The sequence below is a fragment of the Cnephaeus nilssonii genome (assembly GCF_951640355.1).
Source record: "Cnephaeus nilssonii genome assembly, chromosome: 19".
Taxonomy (NCBI): domain Eukaryota; kingdom Metazoa; phylum Chordata; class Mammalia; order Chiroptera; family Vespertilionidae; genus Cnephaeus; species Cnephaeus nilssonii.
This window is the reverse complement of record NC_137090.1, coordinates 15,928,513-15,951,863: the sequence shown is the minus strand read 5'-3', so window position 1 is coordinate 15,951,863 and position 23,351 is coordinate 15,928,513. Positions and strand designations below refer to the sequence as shown.

The window sequence follows — 23,351 nt, the reverse complement described above, 5'->3', positions numbered from 1 at the left end:
ATACTCATCATCGTGATTTGGTCAGAACAGGGCTCAGAGCCAGAGGTCAGGGTGACCAAGGATGAGGGGGATGGGGTGGGCTGTGGGCAATGGGTTCGTGGCTGTCACAATAATGCTGTGGTTTCTCTCCCAACTGTGTGTCAGGGGTGAGGGGGACTGCAGCCTGATGCCAGCCAGCCAGCCAAGGAAGAGCTGTCTCTCCCTTCCCTAGTCCCTAGGGCCTGCCCCACGGCCCAGAACCAAGCACACGCCAAACAGTAAGGATATGGATGCTCTTGCTGAGCCCGATTAATCAGCAAGAGGAAAAGAGGGTTACTGCTCCAACCCCTGCCTCCCATATATAGGGCGGAGGGAACAGGAGCATGTGGCTACGAAGGGAGAGTGGGAGAACAGAGAAAGGGCAGGTAGTGGGAAGAGATCATATATATTAAAAAAGTGACTTAAGACTTAAAATTGAATTAGTATTTTTACAGAAAGGTGCAGGTGGAATAACTCACTCCGGCCTATGAACAAAATTATACGGAGAAATCATGGTGGACCCCCTCCCGCTGCCCCCTCCCCCCGTGGTGGCCCGAGTAGTTAAGTGCGATTGGTTAGAGTGGATTCCAGTCAGGTTGTTCAGGCGGAGGAGGTGGGGGCAGTGGGCAGGCAAGGGGGGGCTCAGTTGCTGCAGCACTGGCTCCGGCTGGCTGGGTTGTTCTCCTGGAGGTCCACACCTCGGTTCCGGCCCGGAGCACCAGCTGCATTCTGGGGCTCATTCTTGGGGAGCTTCTTAGCTGTTTGGGAGAGAAGGAAAAATGTGTTTGTGGGGGTACTCTAATACTGTCTCCCAAGTCCACTTGAGTAGAATCCGGCATATTGAGGGTTTCACTTTTGTGTGTCAGGTACATTCTGAGTGTTTCAGGAAACTGAGGCAAAGAGAGGTTAAGTGACTTGCTTAGAGTTAGAGTTATAAGTGGAAGAGCTAGAACTTGAAGCAAGCAGGTTGACTTCAGAGCTACATGGGTTAAAACATCCTAAGTAGTGGGTAGGGTGGTGATATCGGGTTTTAGGTGGGTGGCAAGCTTAACAGTAAGGAAGTGAAATGTTGAGACTTTAGTCCAAGTTTTAGAAACTTCTGGGATGAACTATCTACATCTGAGAGTTAGATGAAAAAGAAAATGATTTTATCAGAATACTGAAAACAGTGGAAGATCTGTCGGTGAAGGGACTCCACAGGCTTACTACAGAACAGCAGGCAAGTGCTGGAACTCAATGAGAGCAGGAGAGGAGAGGCACCTTACCTATTGCCATGAAAATTTCATTCACATTCATTGCTGTCTTTGCTGATGTCTCCATGAACAGCAAACTGTTGTCGTCTGCATAGGCTTGTGCTTCCTGATTTGGATGGAGTTGAGAAAGTGGGTGGGAGGAAAATGTTGAGTTGGCAGGGGCTGGGGCCCAGAATAAAAAAATCCTCCCTGATTACAGTGCCTTATACACAATAAAGACAATGCAGGGGTTTTCAGGCCTATAGCCTTCCACTCTGGGTTCCCCTGAGACATGTGACTTCAGATACAGCACCTCTCAGCTCACAAACACCGGCAGATGTTTTACCAGGTGTCCCTATGCCCATTCTACCTTCTTGCTCTTTAAAATCACTAGGCTAGGAAATACTTCTAGAAAGTTATCCTACAAATACAGTTGCACATTTGAACAAAAGCCAGTGTGGCTCAGTGGTTGAACGTTCACCCATGAATCAGGAGGTCACGGTTCGATTCTCAGTCAGGGTACATGCCTGGGTTGCGGGCTCGATACCCAGTGCAGGAGGCAGCCAGTGATTCTCTCTCATCATTGATGTTTCTATCTCTCCCTTTCCCTTCCTCTCTGAAATCAATAAAAATACATTAAAAAAACAACAAAACAACAAAGCACAGAAGTATGTACATATTGACTGCAGCATTGTTTCCAGTTTTTGCTATTACAAACAACCTTAAAGTTTGGGACTGGTAAAAAAATTAAATATATAAGTATGTAAAACACATCCCCATCTATGTAAAAAGGGATTTACACACATTGTGCATATTTCTGGAAAGACCAGAAACTGAGGAACTTGGGGGAAGGGAGACTGAGTTTCTAGGTTAGAGACTTAAATTTAGTTCTATATACCTTCTTGTACTATTTAAATTTTACTATGTGCATGTATTATGTGAAAAAATATTTCTTTTACAGTAGGTTTCATTTAAAAGTTTACAGAAAAATAAGCAGAAACTTTAGCTATCCATATGCACACATACCCTACTGCCAAGAAACAAGGCGAGGCAATTCCTTTCAGCCCAGGCTCGAGTCGCAAGAGGACAGCAGATAAAAGCCCCTGCTGCCTCCCAATGTCACCCTTCCTGCAACCCCGGAGTAGCCTGGGGAAAGCCATGCAGCTGGCTTACTCCTCCCCCGGGTCCTGTCCATCCCCCACACCTGGAATTCCACGGCTCTCTTGTTGGCCAGGTCCGCCTTGTTACCCGCCAGCGCGATGACGATGTTGGGACTGGCCTGCCTCTGTAACTCCTTCACCCAGTTCTTGGCCCGTGCGAACGTATCCTGGGAAAACAGGGCCGGAACGTCAAAGGGACAGAGGAGGCATTCTGCCCAGGCCACACACTAGAGAAGCTCCAGATGGCAGAGCCAGGTGTCTACAAGGTCGCCAGCCTGAAGACTCTGGCGAGACACCCCAAACCACCGAGGAAATCAGCCCAGACCCCGTCCAGAAACAAGGATAGAGAAGTAAAGGAAAAATCTTTACTGTGTTGGTGATGTCATAGACCACGATGGCAGCCTGGGCCCCCCGATAGTACATGGGGGCGAGGCTGTGATACCGCTCCTGTCCGGCTGTGTCCCAGATCTCAAACTTGACTGTTGTGTCGTCCAAGCAGACGGTCTGTGTGAGGAAGGCCGCTGTAAGAGGGAAGGGGGTGTTACTAGGCAAGAAAGAGCTGGGGAAGCCATCCCCACATATCTCCACCATTGCATCCGGGGCTCTGGCACTCAGAAGCCTTCTGCGGAGCTGGGCACAGAAAAGCAGCCTGCGAGGACAGGCAGAGTTTGTCTTTTCGTACATGTGTCGAGGGGGCTGCAGAATGTACAGGCTTTAGAGACCACACTGGGCAAGGGCAGGAGAAGGGACGCCTGCTTGCACCTAGCCATTTCAGGAGCACTCTCTGAAGAGGAATATAGGGGGCAGGAGACGAGAAGCCCAGGGGAAACCTGACTCTAAGCTCAGCAGGGTGGGCAGGACCCACCCGCCTCCTTCCTCCTCCTCCCTCCCCTCAGAGAATAGTCCAGCTGGAAACCTCGCGAGTCCTTGTTTGCTCCAGCCCAGGGTGTCACTGGCCTTCTGTTTCCTGAGGACACTTACACACTTAGCTGTGCTGGGGATGCCTGAAAGTACACGCTGTTCCCCTGCCGGAGGAAGCTGGGTGGCCAGCTTCCTAACCGCCTGCCACCGCCAGGTACACTGGGCTAGCCACAACCCCCAGCTCTGACCTGACCCATTCTTGATTGACCACCCTGTGGCTTGACCTTCAGTAACACCTGACCCTATCTTTGTCCTGAGGAGGCAGGGGAACATGCGGCACTTGTGTATATGCTTCAAGGAGCCGGGACAGGCAGGCGGGAGTCCCCTTGGCCCCGGGACCCATCAGAGGATCACAGAGAGCTCTGATTTTGAAAGCTTGCTCTCCCATCTGCCTCCCCCCTCCTCTCCGAGGACACGGGGCATCACCCCACTTCCCCTCTCCGGCTCCTGACTCGAGTGCTGAGGAGGCAGCAGAAGACTGCTGACATGGCCCGTTTTGTTTCCAGCTGCCTGGAAACCTCCTACCAACCAGGAGGGTAGAGAAAAGATGACTCAAGCCCAAGGTCGGCCCTGGCCCCTCAAGGTTTGTACTGGCTACTAAGGCAGGAGGCTGAGTTCAGACCTTTACAACCTAAATGCTGACCACTGGGAAATCAAAGAGGCTCTTGACTCAAGAAAGAGTAAAGGTCAGCTTCAGAAATGCCAGCCACTCACCAGGCCATTTCCCCATTTTGGAAAGTGGGAGAGGCCAGGGCAGATGCATGGCCTGGCAAAGTAAGAAGAACCCACAAGAATCCAGACTCAGGCTCTCCCTTCCCAGAGGCTGGGTCTGTGGAAGGGTCTTCGCCAAAGCCACACCATAATAAAGAAGCAGAACCAGGAGAGGAAGTCAGCTTTGGCTCCCAGCTAATTCTCACTAGAAGCTTCTTGGGACTTAGGCATGGAGACCAGCTGTTGGAATTTGTTTCAGGGCCCAGATGAGGAAAGGTGCTGCCCCTCCCCAGGTGTGTTTAGTCTCTCTGGGCAGGCAGCTTCCTTCTCCTCAATGCCAAGGCATTTCTTTGGCCTTCCTGCGGCCACCCCTGCTCCCTTGTGTCCACTCACCTCCAATTGTGCTCTCCTGGTACTCGTGGAATTGTCCCTTGACAAAGCGGAGGACAAGGCTGGATTTGCCTACTGCAGACTCCCCCAGCAGGACTAGCTTAAATTGACAGATCTTGTTCCCAGCAGCTGGTCCATTGGGTCGTGCTGCACCTCCCCGACCCGCCATGGCCCGTCCTGCTGTAGCGGTACCAGTGAGCGTGAGGGCAGGGGCCGGTGCTATGCAAAGAGGCACTTAGTGGGAAGGGGGGCCTCCAACTGCAAGGGAGAAACCAGAAATACTGGGTTAGTCCAGAGACCGTTGTGCAGTGAGCCCTTCTTAAATCACAGGTCTCTCCCTCTGCCCTCCCTGACGACCTGGCTTCCCCAGAAGTTAGGAGAAGAGCCCTGACTAGGCTGTAACAAATTCCAACCATCTGAGTGGTAAAGAGAAAAGTGGTCTTCAAAGTTCAGGCTCATGCTTCTGAGCAAACACACTGCCTTCCCTATCCCAAATGTGTCCATTCACACACAGATCAACACACACAGGAGAGGAATGGGCACGTGGCAGCCCGATGACAGTGGAATCAACAGACTCTTTGGGTTCCAAAAAAATCGCCCAGTGACATTAGGATCTAGGTCAACAAACAATGAACTTGTAGTCTGGTAGCTAAAATCACAGCCCACCTCTGTGCAAAGCCAGAGGGAAGCCAAGCAGGGCATGGGGAGTCCCGGGAGAAAGCTCCTCAACCTTGTGGGTGCTCAGGGACCAGGGCCTGGCCAAGTGCAAGTTGTTATTAAAACAGTCCTTTTGTCCTGCCATCTTCAGAAGGACTGACCAACTTTCTCAGTCTGAGGCTGGACTGTGCACTGGAATCCAAGTCTCATCCTGAGCCTCTTCCCCACAGTTCTCTCATTTTTATGGGCCAGAGGTCTCACACACATTAAAAAACCAAACACACACAAAACCAAACACACACCCAAGCCAGAGCTCTGCTGGCGGTCAGAACGGCTGCCAAACTTCTCTTTTAAATAGAGACCTCAGTTCCATTCTCTACTGGCAGAGAAAAAGGGTGACGCAGAGGAAGAACAAGGGGAGTCATGGGAGGGCGGAGACAAACATGGGACACCAAGATCTGCACCCCAGCAGCTGGTGTTCCAGCAAGGACATCTTAGTCACTCGGTCTGTGATAGCTTTGGAGGTGTAAGCTTTCTTTTTTTAAGTTTTGGAACTGCAAAGGCTGAGGAACCTATCTTCAGAAGCCTCTAGAAGAGGTATATTAAAAACTATCAGAACATACACAGTGCTTTACAAATAAGTACTGTGAGCAGGTATCATGACCTGAACACTGCACACAGAATTTGAACTCAAGTTGGAAAGAAAAGATTTTGATGAATGGAGTGCATGCAGGAGGGGTCTCTGGAACAGGATCCCAAGGAAGCCCTGGCCTGGCCCCCTGAGCAAGGGGAGTACATTCCCGTGCAGTCAGGACAGGACGGGGGTGTACATGAAGAGGCGGGTGTTTGTAGGAAGCAGTGGTCTGCACGGTGTGAGAAGCTGACAGCAAAGGGCTTGCTTTGTGCAACCTCAAATCGTTTTTCACGTCCAAGTTCTCCCAGCAACGTGTTTAAAAAGTGAGCTTCAGGAAGAATGATTCACTAACCAGGAACAAGAGTTTCCCTTCTGGGCAGCACCAAAGGAAAAGAGGCTTGAAATGGGGCCACCTCTTTCCCAAGAGTACAAGGAAGGAAGAATGAAGGGTGGAGGGAGGAGAATCTCAATTAGGGACAAGAAGTGCCAGTTTGGAAATCTTTTCTAGTTTAAGGTGCCTTCTCTTTTCGCTCCCATCAACGGTTTTGCAAGACTCTATGGCCCTTGAGACAGAGTTGTGCTTCTGGCTTCTCTGAGGTGCCTTCCTACAATGCCTATGTACATACTGGGAATTCAGAGTGCTTACCAAATGAAATAATTCTCAGAGACAGGTAACATTTACTGAGCACTTGCACAACCATTATCTACTCTAACCTTTAAAACAAAGGCTTTTCAGACCAATAGCCTGACGTTCAGGTATTAAATGCCCTGCTCAAGGCACCCAGCATACAGACGATCGAGCCTCGTCCGCAAACTCGGGTTGCCTGCATGCTCATTTGTCTCCCTGCCATTCTCCCTGCTGTGGAAGAAAGATGGAGACAATGCCCACCTCGTGTTTGGTTCTGGGGGGCTGGGTGAATGAGACACTCTTTTTGTGGCAGCAGCTTTGCTGGCCCAGCAGGGTCTGGCTCCAGCAATCACGGTGATTCTCCCTTCTCTAAGTACTCCCAACAGAGGGAGGAGCCACTCAGGCCACAGCAACAGAGGGAAACCACGATGGAACTACAAGTTGGTTATTACCACAGATTCACGTGACAGAATCTTGGCCAGTCAACAGTGTGGCCGGGGCACTAGAGGAGGAGGTATGAATGAGTGCGGGAGGGAAACAGATAATGAAGTCTCCGATTCCAAAAATCAACAAAACAAAACCCCAAAGCAGTTGGGACCCTGGCTACCAGCACCTACAAGACAAGAAAAATAGAGGTAATATCTAAGTTTTGTTCCTGTCAAACCAGTGGGTTTCCAAATCTGCCCACACAGAATCTGATTTTTTTTTTTAATGCTTGTAGTATTTTTTTTTAATTTTTATTGATTTCAGAGAGGAAGGGAGAGGGAAAGAGAGAGAGAAACATCAATGATGAGAGAAAATCATTGATCGGCTGCCTCCTGTACACCCCACACTAGAGACTGAGCCCGCAACTCTGGCATGTGCCCTTGACCGGAATTGAACCTGGGACCCTTCAGTCTGCAGGCTGACGCTCTATCCATTGAGCCAAACCAGTGAGGGCCGAATCTGATTTTTTAACAAGTCAGAAGGACAGGAAAGTAACTCTTATGCAGTGGTTCTCAACTCTGTCTGCACATCAAAATCACATGTGCAGCCAGCCCCTGGAGGTTCCGGTGAAGGCTTGGAGGTGTGCCCGGTATCTGCATTTTTTTTAAAGTGCTGCAGGTGCTCCGCCTGGCACAAACCGGCTGGTGATATGTTCTGCCTGGATGCTGGTCCTGCCGTCCAACCAGAGACACCGCAGTCGGCACACCCAGCACTTTTTATGGCCTGCTGCCTCGTGGTTTTCCTGGCTCCACTTGGTGATCACATGAACAGCCGGAGAACCTTGCCAGGCGATAAAGCATGGAGGCGGCTGATTTTGCCATGAAGGGCACACCCAGACAGGGGGTGTCTAAGACAGGAGAGGGCCACACCCAGAGCCCCGGGAAGCTTGATGCCCTCCCCTGGGGAGCAGGTGAACTCATGCATGGATCTGGACTGCCGCCTAGGGGAGGGAATCTCACTGTGGGAATCCTTCCTCCTGAACCAGTGGCAAGAATCATCCATGAGCGCAGTCAGCTGATGGAATTATAACTAGAAATGGCACAGTAAATGTCTTCCTTCAGAAAAATCACATTCTCTTTAAGAGATCAAGTTGTGGCTAAAGTTTCTTATAAGATACAGAATGGGCCAAAGATATTAAAACACACACACACACACACACACACACACACACACACACACACAAAGTTTATTCAACACCAAGAAAAATACATGAGTAGGATGAATTTCCTCCTGAATATGTTCTTTCTTTTTTTGTTAATTCTCACCTGGGGATATTTTCCCATTGATTTTTTTTTTTTTTAAGTGGAAGGGAAGGGGAGAGACACAGAGAAACATCTATGTGAGAGAGAAACATAGATTGATTGTCTCCCGCACACGGTTGAGCCTGCAACCGAGGTTCATGCCCTTGACTGGAATCGAACCCGGGACCCTTCAGTCCGTGGGCCATGCTCTATCCACTGAGACAAACTGGCTAGGGCGCTCATGGATATTTTCGTGAAGCTGCTGAAATGGGTACAGCTTTGGACCCATGACAAAAGACGCTCTTTGCCGTGACCTGCTCCCCCCACCCTCCCAATCAGAACCATGGTTTGTTTAGAGGCCACAGATAATGAACACTTAACCTAATCTCACATCTTCACAGGAAATGAGGATGAATGCAAGGACTAAGGGGTCTGCTGCACCTTTTACCACAATGCATATGAAAGGGCAGAAGGGATCCAATTTCCTAAACACTCTGGCCCCGTGAACAGGCATAATGGGCATCTGCCCAGCCAGTTCGGGGGCCACGGGTGGGAGAGAAAGAGAAAGAAAAAGCAGAACATTACTCTTCCTTGCTTTGGGTTCCTCTGCTCTGGATACTATAGGTTAGTGGGTCTCAAACTTTTTTCATCAGAATCACCCTGGGCATTAAGAAAGTAACCCTGACCAACGGAATCAGAATCTCTAGAGGTGGAATCTCTTCTCTAGCCTTTTGCACTCGGATGTCGAGTGTGACTCGACACGGTTAGCATTAGAATAAAGGAATCGAGAAAAAAGCAAGCGAGTGCAAAGGGCTAGCCCATGAAGTCACCCACTTCATACTTTGTGTCCTTCCTGGTGAAAGGGTGAGCAATTCCAGCTGATGGGTGTCTCTCACGCTTCCTGTTTGCTTCAGCGACTTCCTCTGGCTGACAGTCCCAGCACAGCTTGGATAGTGAGCTGATTAGGGAAACCAATCAGACTCTGTTGACCAGAGGCTGGGTTGGAGACTCACTCACTCAAGGTTAGCTGGAAAGGGGCGTGGGGGCGGGCAATGAGAGCCAAGTGACCTTGCCCAGCCTGCCCTAGAGGTGGCTCTGACCAGTGACTCTTCAGCTACACTTTACTCTGGAAAAACGCATTCCTGCATACTTAACAACACAAGAATTGGCTAGAGAAGATGATAAGCAGAAGCAACTTGTTAGCTAAAGAGAAGGAAACACGGAACACAGGAGAGGTGATTCGCTTCAAAGGCTGAGATGGAAGACATTTAAAAGCTCAGATCAGCTGGGGGATTTACCCACAGCTCTTCCTCCAAGCAGAAAATCACCACACTGCCCACAGTACCAGGGGGCAGACCCACAGCAGGACTACCCGGGCCTCTAGCTGGTTGCAGACCCAGAGGAAAGAAGAATCTGAAGCAACACAGGCCATGAGTCACATGAGGTATCCACTCGCTATTCCTCAGCACAACTAGCAGGTTAGGACTTGGGAGACTGAACCGGGTTTGGTTAAAGCCTAGCTCTACCGTTTATTAGCCGAGTGACCTTAGCCAAATCAGACAAGCAACTGCTGTCAGCTTCAGTCCCTTATCTAGAAAATGGTAATGCCAATCACACAGGGTTGTTGGAAAGGTGAAATGAAACAACGCATAGCATACACAGCATAGTATTGGGCTGAAGGTAAGGTTCCAACAAGGGGCAGGTTTATTATACCAAGAAGCTAACTAGTTTTGACTCACTAAAAAAGGTCCTTGAAGACCTAATCCTCCTCTTCCCACTACAGAGGAGGAGATAAGATGAGGCCAGGTGAGCTGCTTAGGGTCACAGCCAGATGGTGGCAGAGCCCAAGCTCAGGACTTGTAACTCCCCCATCAGACATAGAAAACCCAAGAAAATTACTAATACCATTCCATCCACTAAGCGTAATGGGGGCTGCCACCTTCTATGTGTGCTTTAATAAAATGTGTCCTTTAAATATGAAAAAAAAGGTTTTTCCATAGGACCTATGTCCCCCCTGGAGAGTATAACAGGAAGCTTGGCCCTGAACGTCAGGTTGAGATTCAAGAGGCACTCTGATGGGGTGTATCAAGCCAGGGCCGGGGCTCCTCATCCTACCTGGAAGTACGGGGCTTCGGGGAAATGGCAGGAGGAGAGGAAGGGGTGCTGTCCTTACACAGCCACAGCAAGACGACTCCCTTTCCAGGGGGAAGGGAAGTCAATCACTCCAGAGGGGGACTATGAGTGAGCTGGGTCCCCTACCACAGGGACAGGCCCTTGAATCTTCTCCCAGCCACCCAATTCTCTTAGCTGGGATCAGTTTCCTCTCACGCCCCTTTCAGTAAGACTCTTCTGAGACCGAGTGCCTGAACGTGCACTAGAGAACACATCAAAGCCCCCGGTGGAGTCCACAGAGCTCCAGGTGAGGCCACCAATCCCACCAATGCCTGCACAGGGACCAGTATGCAGGAACGCCAGGAAGCTTAAATCCTGCATACCCATGACCAAGTGGTCCTTCACCACCATGTCCAGGCTGAGCCTAGAGCTCTGCCAGGAGTCAGCCAGGACAGAGCACAGCTGCTCCTGCAGCCCTTTCCTTGGTGTGGGAAGGCCTGATGGGCCCCTCAGGACACATGCTAAGCTGGGTTAGGTGAAGACCCCTTGGGCGACTGGTCCCCAGCTTCCGGATGCCCTGCCCCAGCAAGAACACCACGAAATCGTTCCCTGAGCTCCCAGCTGCTTTCTCAGCTCTCGACAACAGATGGGTTCCCCGGGGAGGCTGAGAGAAGCAGCGTCAGCACTAACTTTAAGCCAAGGATGGAAACCTCCAATCCCTGTTCCCTCTCCTCCTGCACCCACAGGGAGGAAGGCTGCTGGGAGGGACATCTCCACGTCGTTGCTGACACAGCTTGGTCAGTGTGATCTACCCGTACTGTCCACAGAAGGTCCCCAGGATTCATGGGCAGCTCTAGGACTCTCACTCACTGGTCCTGGTGGACAACAGAGCAGCCAGGCATTTGGGTAACAGATTAGGGAGGAAGGCCAGTCAGACAGGGGACAGCCTGCAGTTGTACCAGCAGGCCTTGTCCTGCCTCCTGAGTGTAAGAGGCACCACGGCCCTACGCCCTAATAATGATATTCCCAAGAGACTATTCTCCCTAAGAGGTCCTGGTCTGACTCGGCACAGCTCACTCAGCAAGGTTGTGGCAAATTTTCTGGTTCCAACTAGGGCAGCTCTATGACACCTCAAGCAAAAGCTCAATTTGAAATGTGGCATTTTCTGCAGCACAAATCAACACACACGTCCAGCTACAGGGCATGGAGAGGATGGAACTGAGGCTGTGCGATGTCTCACATCCCCCGCAACCCCCCCCCCCCCCGCCCCGACTCTTCACCTGCCAGTGCCAAGTGAAATGCTAAGAGACCCAGCAAAGGCATAGATTCTTCCCTGGCCCCAACCCCAACCTACACCTGCTCCCAGGATGGAGCACGAGTTATGTGAAAGCCAGTCAGACAGACATAGGATCCCTGCTGATTCGCAAGCCTCACAACTATCCTGTATTTATTTTACTCATGAAGTTACCATTTAATTAGGACAGTTCTGACTGGACTCTCATCAATGCAGGGCCCACCTTCCCCTCTGTCTCAGGAGGCTCTCTGTAGGGGCCAGGAGTACCAGCCAGGGCAGCTATGACTTCTGCTGCTGCCCCAGGCTCTGAAAGACTCCAAGAACCTCTGCTGAGGATCAGTGTCATCAGCAGCACCTGCTCATCCAGCCACTCATACCAACAACTGCAACAGACGCCTCTCACAAACCTTTCTTGTCTTTACAAAAAACAAAAATTACAAGAAAACCAATTTACTTCACTGCCCTCTTTGTTTTGCCCTCAGCTCCTACACAGACAGCAGAAGACAGAGGTTGTGTTTGAGAGGAGAGCAGAGGAAGAGCATTGAGTATCAGGTACCAGCAAACCAAATTCCTCTTGCTCAGTTACCACACACACTGTAGTTAGAGGCTGCCCAAACAACAAATGAGGCCAAAGTTCCCACTGTGAAATCTGAGGGACAATGGCTGCTCTCAGGAGCCAGGGCGCCAAAGGACAATACTTTAGGCCAACTTTTTCTTTCTTAACTTTTGCTGAACAAAATGCAGAATGGTGCCAGGTGAAGAAATTAGGCAATGAATGGGTCTGAACAAGTTTCAATGAATGAATCACATTCTACTTCCATGGCACCTAACTTTCAAAAGACTATTGTGAGTGGAGGGGTTGGAGAACTTGCGAGGTTTGGGAGTAAGAAGGTGAGAGAAATTAAGGACATTGTTGCAGATGAAAAGGGTCACAAAACAAAATTCTTGTAGGATGGACTATGTGGGCTTCTTTTGTTTTAACAGCACACATAACATCAAGCCTGACACACAGTAGGTGCTCATAAATGTGATGAAACGTCCTGGCCAGTGTGGCTCAGTTGGTTGGAGCATCATCCTGAACACCAGAAGGTGGCAGGTTTGATTCCCAGTTAGGGCCCATGCCCAGGTTTCAGTTTCCCTGGAGTGGAATATCATAGGCTGCCCCAAGCACGCTCCCTACTGGGGATCAAGCCCGCAACCCAGCATGTGCCTTGCCTGGGAATCATGAGCCTCAAACCTGCTACCCTCTGGTGTACCGGATGATACTCCAAACAGAGCCTCACAGGCCTGAGTCATCGATGTTTCTTTCTCTCTCTCTACCTTCCTCTCTCTAAAATCCATTAAAAAAAAATAATACCCCTCCTTAAAAAATAAAATAAATGTGATGAAGTGAGCCTGAAATATAGGCCTGGTTAGGTTTGGCAAGTAAATGGGGCAGTTGAAAGCTGAAATATACACCCATCTGCCAGATGGTGCAGATCCCCGAAGAGAACCACAGCCCAGCAGAGCAGACACCTCACTATCCCGGAGAGCTTCCTTCTGCACACGGTGAAGAGCACAAGTGCTCGAGTCAGACAAACTGCAAGTCCTGGAGCCACCTTGTGACCCTGTGTTGTGTCACTGAACCCATTTCCTCACACGCGCAATGGAGAGAATAGTATCCATCTCCCAGGGCCGTTGGAGGAGGACGCATGTAAGACTCTTAGCAAAGGGCCTGGCTCAGAGCAAGCACTCAATGAATGTTCAAAGGGCACGGAAGCCCCTGCCCCTCCAAGTCCCTATGAAAGAAGTGGATTCTTCAATCAAAACCTTCAGGTACTATTCACGAATTCCTTTTGTTTCCATTCTTCAGTGTCCCTCATTTGGAGAGAATTCTGAATTGGACAATTGCTATGGTCTGAATGTTTGTGTCAACCTAAAATCCATGTTGAAATCCTAATCCCCAAGTGATGGTATTGAGAGGTAGTGCCTTTGGGAGATAAGGACATGTGGGTAGAGACTCTCATGATTGGGATTAGTGCCCTTTTAAAGGAGGCTCCAGAGAGCTTCCTTGACCCTTGCATCATGTGAAGACACAGTGAGAAGTCGGCAGTCTGCAACCGGAAGAGGGCCTTCATCAGAACCTGACCATGCGGGCACCCTGATCTTGGACTTCCAGTTTCCAGAACTGGGAGAAATAAATCTCCTTGTTTATAAGCCACCTAGTCTGTGGGATTTTGGTATAGCAGCCCTAACAGTCTAAAACACCTTTCACCAGTGTCCTAGAAAAAGGACCAGTCACACCTAATGTCCTGTGTCCTGTCAACAACCCTAACCTTGTATTCTCTGAAGACGGGCTTCCAAAGCCACAAAAATGGAGGGAGAGACCACCACCATCCAAAAAAATCAGCACTGAGTTGAAACCCCAAACCAGGCAAACTATAGCCCCTTAAAACAACTGCCCCACAAAATAAAGCATCTTAAAGCCCAAATGCCCTCCCTTTCATCTCAAAGCCTCCTTCAGGAAAGGGGAAAAGTCGTTCAGTTGTGGAGAGGGGGAGGGGACAGCACCAGGACAGCTGACAAAGAAACCAGAGTTCCTTTTAAAAACCAGCTGAAAATACTAGAGGTTTGGAAACTGGCGTCATTAATCACCACAGTCTTCTGAGCAGCTCCAAGAGCGGTTTGATGACTAGGAAAGCAGCCAGGGTTAGAGAGGCCACCCACGCCCGCCCCTGTGCCTGGGATGCTTCTGACAGAGCCACCTGAAGGGGACACACACGGAGCTATGAATAGAAGGCAAGAGCCTTGTAAACCAACTCCAGTCAAGATTCCAAGTTAGTGTTTCCAGTAGGGCTCAAGTTACACACCTTCAGAGGGATGACAGTACAATAGAAGGATTTAAGCTAGTCAATGATTCAGGATTACAGCTCACCGTGACAGCCTGCCGCGAGCCTGCCTAGAGCCATAAGCCCTGCACAAACCCTCCCAAAGGGAGAGTCCATTTCTGAATGGCGGGGAAAGAATGCTGGCCCAGACTTACATGGACTCTCTTATGAGACCCAGAGTCCTGGAAGGTTTGGCTGGAGAACTTAGTGCCTGAAATAGAGAACGATTATTACCTCATCATCCCAACTGGGTAGCAGACTCCAGAGTAAACACCAAATCTGACCATTTCTGGATCAAAGCGTTAGGCAGAGGTATGAGAAGTATGAATGGGTGAGCAGAGAAGCAATCGACTGCTATTGGGATCAACTCGCAGGATTCTCACACAGTGGATTTCTTTTTTTTTTAATCCTCACCAGAGGATATTTTTTTTATTGACTTTAGAGAGAGAGGAAGAAACAGTGCTGTAAGAGAGAAATATTGATCAGTTGCCTCCTGTATGCACCCCAACCCACCACCTTTTGGTGTACGGGAGAATACTCCAACTAACCGACCGAGCCACCCGGCCAGGGTGCACATAGTGGATTTCCCAGGTGCATCTCCCCACCTTACCCAATCCCAGAGTCTTCAGTGACTGTGTCTAACCATCAAGAGGAGAAACAACTTGAATCCATCCACATAACTCAACGTTAACATACCTAGAGGAAATGTCTGCTTAAAAGGCAGTGGCCTTGGAGAGACAGCTAATTCTAGGACTGGGGCAGGAAATATACAAGGTCAGCCTGGAGCATCTCATAGTGCCGAAAAGTAAGGAAGTGCTCAAAAAATGAAAACCAAAAGCCCTCACTATGAAGGGGGGTTAGTCAGAGACCTGAAAGACTTCCCAATGATCAAAGCTGGGACAACTTGAGCAATAAAGTAAAGTAGTATTGGATTATAAACCCAAGTGTAAAATAAATACCCATGAGTCCATACTGATGTAAATAACTGGGCACACAAACAGGGAGAACAGACAAACCTCTTGTGTACAAGAATTCCAAAGAACCCACGTAAATACTCTGCCCTTAAGGAGAGGAGCATAACTCGCCACTCGTCAACTGTGGGCTACACGTAGTGACTTCCATCCAAAGAGGACGTAAGAAAGGGGAGGAGAGACAGCAACTTTACAGTGAAGCAACCTGCCAGGCACCACTTCAGCCAGGTGACTAAGGCTGACATTTAGTGATAAAGCATGTTGATTGTATTTACCCTTGACAGGACATGATTAGAAAGGCACTTTACCTGTGCTCTTCCTCCCAAGAAACTCATAGTCATAACCCAATGTAATCGTGAGAAAAATAGCAGGCAAATCCCAATTGAAAGACACACTACAAAATACCGGACTAGTACTCCTCAAAACTGTCAAGGTCATAAAAAACAAGGAAAATCACCCTGGCCGGTGTGGCTCAGTTGGTTGGACCTCCCGTGCACCAAAAGGCTGCTGGTTTAATTCCAGGTCAGGGCACATGCCCAGGTTGTGGGCTCGATCCTTGGTGGAGGGCATGCAAGAGGCAGCTGATTGATGAAGTTGTGCTCTCACATTGATGTCTCTCTCTCTCCCCGTCTCTAAAAATCAATACAAATAGTAAAACAAAACAAAACAGTAAGTCTAAGAAACTGTCACAGCCAAGAGGAACCTAAGGAGATAAGACAGCTAAATGTCATGAGTCCTGGAACAGAAAAAGGACATTAGATAAAAACTAAGGGAATCTGAATAAAGTGTGCACTTTAATTGATAATGTATCAACACTGGTTCATCAATTGTGACAAATGTACAATACTAATGTAAGATGTTAATAATAGTGGAAACTGGGCACAGGGGTTTGTGAGAAAACTGCATTACCTTCATAATTTTTCTAAAACTATTCTAAAATTAAACTATTATTCATTAAAAAAAAAAAAAAAAGCAGTCCTGGCCAGGTGGCTCAGCTGGTTTGAGTTGGAGTGTCGTCCTGTATACCAAAATGTTGCAGATTTGATTCCCAGTCAAGGCACATACCTAGGTTGTGGGTTCAATCCTTGGTTGGGACATATACAGGAGGCAACCGATCGCTATTTCTCTTTCACAATGATGTTTTCCTCTCCCTTCCCCTCTCTCTAAAATCAATAAAAACATATCCTCAGGTGAGGATTAAGAAAAAATTTTTTTAAAAAAGAGACAGGAGCTCATCTTGTGACAAAAAGAGATGCAAAGACTCTAGTTACCATAAACTCATGTTCATAAAGATGAGTTAATTTTACAGGGAGCTGGGCCGAGGGGTAAGTAGATAGGGCTTGGTGGGAGCCCTAGCAATAGTCAAGGTGAGCAGCCCAGCCAGCATGGCTCAGTGGTTGAGCATCTACCTATGAACGAGGAGGTCATGGTTCTATTCCTGACCAGGAATAGAACATGCCCGAGTGGCAGGATCAATCCCCAGTAGGGGGCGTGCAGGTGGCAGCCTATCAGTGATTCTCTCTCATTATTAAAGTTTCTATCTCTCTCTCCTTCTCCCTTCCGCTCTGAAACCAATATATATATATATATACACACACACATACACACACACACACACTCACACACACACATATATATATCTGTATCTATATCTAGATAGATAGATATACACATATATAGATACATATACATATAGAGAAATATATATACATATAGAGAAGTACATATACATATAGAGAAATACATATACATATACATATATAAAGTCGAGGTGAGCAGAGGATAATACCCAAATCCTGCAGGTACATGGCAGGGAGTTTAAAGGCCACATCGGTGGGTTACAGCTGCTGGTGCCACTTTCTTAAGTCCACCCTCTCAAGAATGAGCCTTATGCAGATGTGTAAAGTAGCACCCACAGACCAGAGTTAAATTCACTTCCACTGATCCTTGCTAAGTCCTGGCCCGGGGTCGCTGCTGCCTCACCACACGCAGCTGCAGAAGCACAGCGAGCAGATCCACATGCTGTAGAAGTCAGTCAACTGACTGTGGAGAGCTAAAGCCACACCAGCCTTCTCCTGTGAAGCCTTCCACTGACAATGGAGGTATGGAAAGCCCCACCTTCTGGAGTTTAGTTTGTGACCTGTCCCGCCTCCTCCCCATCTCCTCTGTCATCTAGACCTAACATTCATCCTATTTACTTGTTTGCTCTTCTATCTGTGAGCAACTTTCTGGTGATGGACTGAAGAAATGGCACGGGCTTTGGGATCAGATGGATGTGAGTGTGAATTCCAGGTCACCACATCCAAGATGTGTGAACTTAGGAAGTGTGTTAAATGAAATGGGTAGGCATTTGCTTCAAGGGCAGATGGGAATGTCTGCCTTAAACAGCCACACTGGGAGTGACAATGCTGAGCACCATGGTAGGACTGAACACACTGAACACATGACATGATCGGTGCCCCTACAGGGCTCCACACAGGACAGGAGGTAGACAAGGTGCAATTCGAGGAAAGCAAAGGGAGGAAGAAAGCCCTTAGCCTGCCTCAGGGAGGGAAGGCTTCATGGAGGCAGTGACATTCTAACTGAACTTTGAGAGAAAGGAGGGAGGTGGGGCTCCCAGGCAGGTGAAGTGGAGAAGAGCCTTCCAGGCAAAGGGAAGAACACACAGAGGTGGGCAAGGAGGGGCTGTGCTGCACAGGAATTCCAGCACAGACTTTTGGTTCTGTCCGCTGCTCTGCCACTTACAGCGGAGTTCCCCACGATAACATGGGATTAAACGCAGCACCTTCCTCCTGACGCTATTGTGAAGACCAAAGGAGTCAATACATGGGAATGGCTCGGGAGTGCCTGGCACATCCTATATAATAAAAGCCTAATATGCAAATTGTCCCCTCAACCAGGAGTTCGACCAGGGGGTGGGGCCGGGTGGCCAACTGCCTGCGGCCCTGCCCTGGCCAGTGGTGGCAGCAGCAGCAGGCAGCTGGGGGAAGGGAGGCCCCGAATGGCAGCTGGCAGCCACTAGGACCCTACCTGTGCACAAATTTCGTGCACTGGGTCTCTAGTATGAAATAAAGCTCCAACAGTTTAGCTTTTACTTGAATTGTTGTTTCCATATATAGGAGATGAGGACATTTACTCTGAAAACGAATCTCTTATTATAGCAGGCTATTAATGCAGAGGACACCCTAAGAAATATTCTAATTCTCCTCTGTCAAGGCTCTTCAAGGCACTCTTACCTGGATTTGGGGGCATCCTAATTTACAAATCCTTGGAAACAGTCCTTCTCAAACGGCCTCAACAAATGTAACCCAGACTCAAGTTAGGGGGGAAAATGCCAAACTCTAGGATTCTGGGAATCTAATCCAAAGAAGTCTGCTGTAACCAAAATATTGTCTTCAAGTTTCCTGTTTTAGCTATATTCATGCAAACTTTGCATTCCAATTTATAATAGATCCAGGACTGTTTTAATATGAAAATGTTTAAAACTGAGTAAGAACGGTCCTGGATGGGTAGCTCACTTAGTTAGAGCAACATCCCGCTATGCCAAGGTTGGGGTTTCATCCCTGGTCAGGGCACATACAAGAATCAACCAATGAATGCATAATAAGTGGAACAACAAACTGATGTTTCTCTCTCTCCCTCTCTTCCAAATTAATAAATAAAAAAAACAAAAAACTGAGTAAGACTGAAGTGCCTACAAGATGCAAGATCTCATCTGGTCTATGGCTCTGAGTATCCACAGCTCATGACCCCAGTAGGATCCAAGAACCCCAGTGGGAGAAACATGGTCTTAGTTAACAATGTATTCTATAAAATGGGAATATAACCCACAGCAGTTCTGTTTAATATCTATGAAACAAGAAAATATGTGAAACCATCCAGCAAAGGATTAGCATCACAGTGATACTTGTTACAAATGTTGAATCAGAATCGTAGGGATGAATTATCATGTACCTTCAAAATCCCACGGACCTGTCCTGGCTGGTATGGCTCAGTTGGTTAGAGCGTTGTCCCATGCACTGAAGGGTCACAGGTCTGATTCCCGGTCAGGGCACTTACCCAGGTTGCAGGTTTGGTCCCAGTCAGGGCTCCTTCCAGAGGCAACAATTAATGTCTCTCTCTCACATCAATGTTTCTCTCCCTCTCCTTTCCTCTCTCTCTGGAATCCATGAAAAAACATATCCTGGGGTGAGGATTAAAAAAAACAACAACCCCATGGACCCACAAATATGTTATTTTGTTGAGTATCTATTATGTGCCAGGAACTGGACTAGCTGCGTTACCTCTTGTTTCTGATTCTGCAAGATATTTTGTATCCCCATGACACTAGAAGAAACAGAGGCTCAGCAAAGTCAAGTAACAAGCCCAAGGCCATGCAACTGGTAAATGGGGGAGTCCAGATGACAACTCAGGTCTGACTACTCTAAAGCTCTCGTGCCTTCCACCCCATCACACTACCTCTGTTTACAGGGCAAGGGTTAGAAGAAGAAAGTTCTTTCTAACAAGTACTTGCTTGTTGAGGCTGAATCAAGTTTATGTAAACCTTCTTCTCTTTCCATGTAAATTCTAGTGAAAAGAGCTCTTGGTGAGAGCTACATTCTTCCCACTTACAAGCAGCAGGCAGCACCAAAGGGGAGTCAGGGGGCTTAGCAGAAGCCAGCTCTGCTGGTTCCCTTGCCCTTAACTCTGTCTAGGGCAGTGGTTCCCAACCTTTTTGTGGCCGTGCCCCACCTAAGCATCTCTAAAATCCTGACCCCCCCCCATGACATATAATTCTTATTATTCAAAAAGTGAACTCCTAGTCACGTGGCAGAAGCCTAAAAGGCCATTAACTTGGTCTAAACAAGCTTCCAAAGAACATGGCATCCATGAAAGAGAAAAATAAAAGAACGAAAGGACAGTTGAAGTACTGAGGAAAAAACCACTAAGAAATTGTTAAAAAAAAATTATGTGAAGTGATATGAAAAAATAGCAAATAAAGTTTCAAAACATATAAGAGAACTGAAATGCATATGTCACAATATATATTTATATACTGTATATGAGGCCCCTAGAACCATAAGAAATGCAAAAAATTCACTATTAATAATTCATTCTCAAATTGCCCCTCTTAAAAACTCAAATTGCCCCCATGTGGGACGTGTGCCCCACACTGGGAACCACTGGTCTATAGGGACCCCCGGGTCCACTCACTTTTACTTTCATTTTCTAGCCATCATGACTTTCAGGTTCCTATAAAATTGATGGCATGCAGATGTCAGCAAACTCTTGGCCCATACAGAGTGGTGACATAGGACTCATAACTGCCATGGTCTCCACAGGCAGAAGAAAAGGTGGTCAAGAAAGAGGCCAGGAGGGTGGGGTAGGAGAGAGGACGAAAACCAGAAGCAGAGGGTCCCCATGATGCAGAATGCTAAAGGGTCTGTATTTGGGCCACTGGCTGCTCACTTTGCATGTTCATTCCTTTAACACAGACCAAAGGAGGGCCCACTATTAGGGAAGACGAGGCACATTTAATCCCAAATCCCAAGTCCCGGCTCTACCACTTACTAATCGTATGTTCCAAGGCAAACTACTTAAATTCCTTCAGTGGCATCTCTGAAGTAGAGGTACAAATCCCACTATCTCCCAGGACTCTTAATGAGGAACATGTGTGAAAAGAACTTTGCAACTTGAATATAACGTCTGAAAATTAGTCGTCACCCCCTTCTGTAGTATAAAGGCAGGAAAAGGCTTACTAGTTGTAAGAGGCAAGAGGGGAGAGGAAGGGCATCACAGAAGAGGGGCTTCTATCCCACACGGAGCCCTCTCTTTCTGCCAAGCAGTGTCAGATCTCTCGAGATTTCTGGATGCCAGAAGTGGCTGCCTAACCACCCGGAGCACTGGTGCTTTCCTTGTCTCTCTGAAAGGGGCAGCTTCTCCGTCAAAAGCCTACTCCAGAATCGGAGCTGGGAGACCATGTCCAGACAACGAAGGTCCCCTCGGAAGACTGGTCAGCTTCATCCTGAGACTCCCAGAGTTCCAGAAACCACAGCCTACTACTGAGGAGGTACATTTGGTCAGCAGGCCCGGTGAGCAGTGAGGCCGCCCAGGCTCTGCCTCTCAGAGGCACAGGCTAACCAGGTTAAGAGAAACTAGGTTGCCTGCAGAAGTCTCCAGTGACCCTCCAAAGAAGCCCAGACGGATAGAGAGCTTGTGATCTGACTGTTGATCCTAATAAGGAAGGTGTTTTTATTGTCCAAAGAAAAGTGAAATAAGTGCATCCAAGGTCTAGCTCAAACGTTTGTAGGAATCAGACGCTGGTGACAGTCCAGAAGCAGTCAAAAAGATCTCAAGGCAAAACAAACAAACAAACAACTAGCACTTGTAAGCAGCATCCAAGGGCAGTAAAGATAGCCCAGAACCCTGAAGAAATTCCCAGAGATTGCATGGCCTTCCCTCCCTTCCTTCGCTGTAGATAGCCAGGGTCAGCCGTGGCCTCAAAGAGTCAGGCTGCTCTCATTAAGGTACAGTCTCTGGCCTGTACTTTGGTCACATCACAAAGAACCTCCCAGCTTGATCTGAGACAGCAGCCATTTCACACGCCTAAGTCCCAAGCAATAGACAAGGATCAGATGTCAGCATGGGCTGTCTCTTGGAAAGGCTGGGGGAGTCAGCCCTTTCTGGCACGTATGGTCGTTCTTTGGGCTACAAAAATGAGCATATTAAGAACCCAAAGGTGCCACTGTGATCTCAATTTATTCTTCTGTAATCTACAATTTGTTCAAGCCCAGAAGGGACTGGAGATATGTGGAACTAGAAGTGGCATCTACCTGTTGATAAGGAAGGTATGTGTGTGTGTTTTTATGGGGGGGGGGAGAGGGGGGGTTTGAAAGAGATAGCCCAGGACCCTTGAATTCCAGGCTCTTCATTTTTTGTCTTTTTTTTTTCTCCTCCCTAAAGACCAGCAGACAGCAGTCCCAGGAGGAGCAGTCCCTCTGAAGCAGCTTGAAAACCACTCACGCGCTCTGGAAGGACAGTCCTGAGCCTGGAGCAAGGAGGGAGGAGGAGAGGAGTGAGAAGATAATGAATGGGCAGATCCACCCTGAGCTGTAGCCAGAATTGAGCAAACCTCAGCTAAAATTTTCAGAGGCAGGAAGGGAAATACACTCACTGGATAACACAACTAGAGAACAACGTAACTAGGGGGCAGGGCTGGGGTCGAGGGGGCAAGACCAGAAGACAGCTCATTCCTACTTGAACTCTGCTGAGATCCTGGTTGGCGCCTGGCTTGTGGAAAGAGAGGAAGTGAGGAGTTGTGCGAGCCTGTGCGATGTGACGGTCTCCCAACCCAGGACCCCCCAACCCCCCGCCCTTCCAGGAAATTGACATAAAATCCCTCCAGGGTTGGAGAGACAACTGTTTTTGTGGGAAGGGGGAGAGGAAAACGGCGACAGACAGCACTCCTCACCACCTCTAAAAGAAGGGAGACAGGCTCCTTCACACCTGGCAAAGATTCCTCCAATTCTGGAGCGGAACTTAGGGTCTCTCCCTCCCACAACTGGACTGGACAGGCCAGAGGGGAGCCAGGAGAGTTTCCCAAGGCGCACGAAAGGCAGGTAAGGGAAGGAAAGAAGAGCTCCCTTCTTGGCCTGATGCCTGGGGAACTCCTTAAGAGGGGGCTACGGGTCGGGGGAGGGGTCAGTCTCCCTCTAAGCCGGAATGGGCGGGAGGAAGGGGCTACCCCGAAGACACCTCAACGCGAGCGGGACATTGGGTCCCGGGACGGGGACACTCACGGCGGCTCTGGGGCGGCGGCGTTACTTGGGGCCAGGGCTCGGACAGGCTCCGCTCCTCTCCCCCCGGCGGTGTCTCCGGCCTCCACTTCCGCCTTTCAGCGGCTCCGGATCCGGATCTCCATCTCCGACCCGCCCCTCAATACTTCAGGTGACTGACAGGGCGGAGAGACCAATGAGAGGCATTCTTGGCGGACTCGCAGGCGGCGCCCTTGGAGGGCGCGGGAGAGGCGGGAGCGCACGCGCTAGGGACG

At 48.8% G+C, this 23,351-nt stretch overlaps 1 protein-coding gene across 2 annotated transcripts; it reads right to left on the bottom strand.

The window, feature by feature from the left end:
- Window positions 1–3: 3 nt before the first annotated feature.
- On the bottom strand, window positions 4–23,223 carry RAB5C (RAB5C, member RAS oncogene family). 2 transcript variants are annotated; one of them, XM_079798548.1, is made up of 6 exons: window positions 23,101–23,223; window positions 4,436–4,690; window positions 2,780–2,931; window positions 2,455–2,577; window positions 1,284–1,377; window positions 5–776 (listed from the first exon to the last, which is right to left on the bottom strand). In XM_079798548.1, exons 2-6 carry the CDS (start codon window positions 4,599–4,601, stop codon window positions 661–663), a joined length of 651 nt encoding a protein of 216 aa, XP_079654674.1. In that variant the 5' UTR covers window positions 4,602–4,690; window positions 23,101–23,223; the 3' UTR covers window positions 5–660. The 2 variants fall into 2 exon arrangements, with proteins under 2 accessions (XP_079654675.1, XP_079654674.1); XM_079798549.1 differs by lacking the exon at window positions 23,101–23,223 and having other exon boundaries at window positions 4–776; window positions 4,436–4,619.
- Between the last annotated feature and the right edge of the window lie 128 nt (window positions 23,224–23,351).

Bases quoted from the DNA above. Each gene is read 5' to 3' on its own strand.
- RAB5C (XM_079798548.1), bottom strand. From the start codon at position 4,601: ATGGCGGGTCGGGGAGGTGCAGCACGACCCAATGGACCAGCTGCTGGG. The intron at 2,578-2,779 runs GTAAAGATTTTT...CTGTTTTCCCAG, and splicing joins TCTATGACATCACCAACACA to GATACGTTCGCACGGGCCAA. The intron at 1,378-2,454 runs GTGTGGGGGATG...CATCCAAATCAG, and splicing joins AGAGAGCCGTGGAATTCCAG to GAAGCACAAGCCTATGCAGA.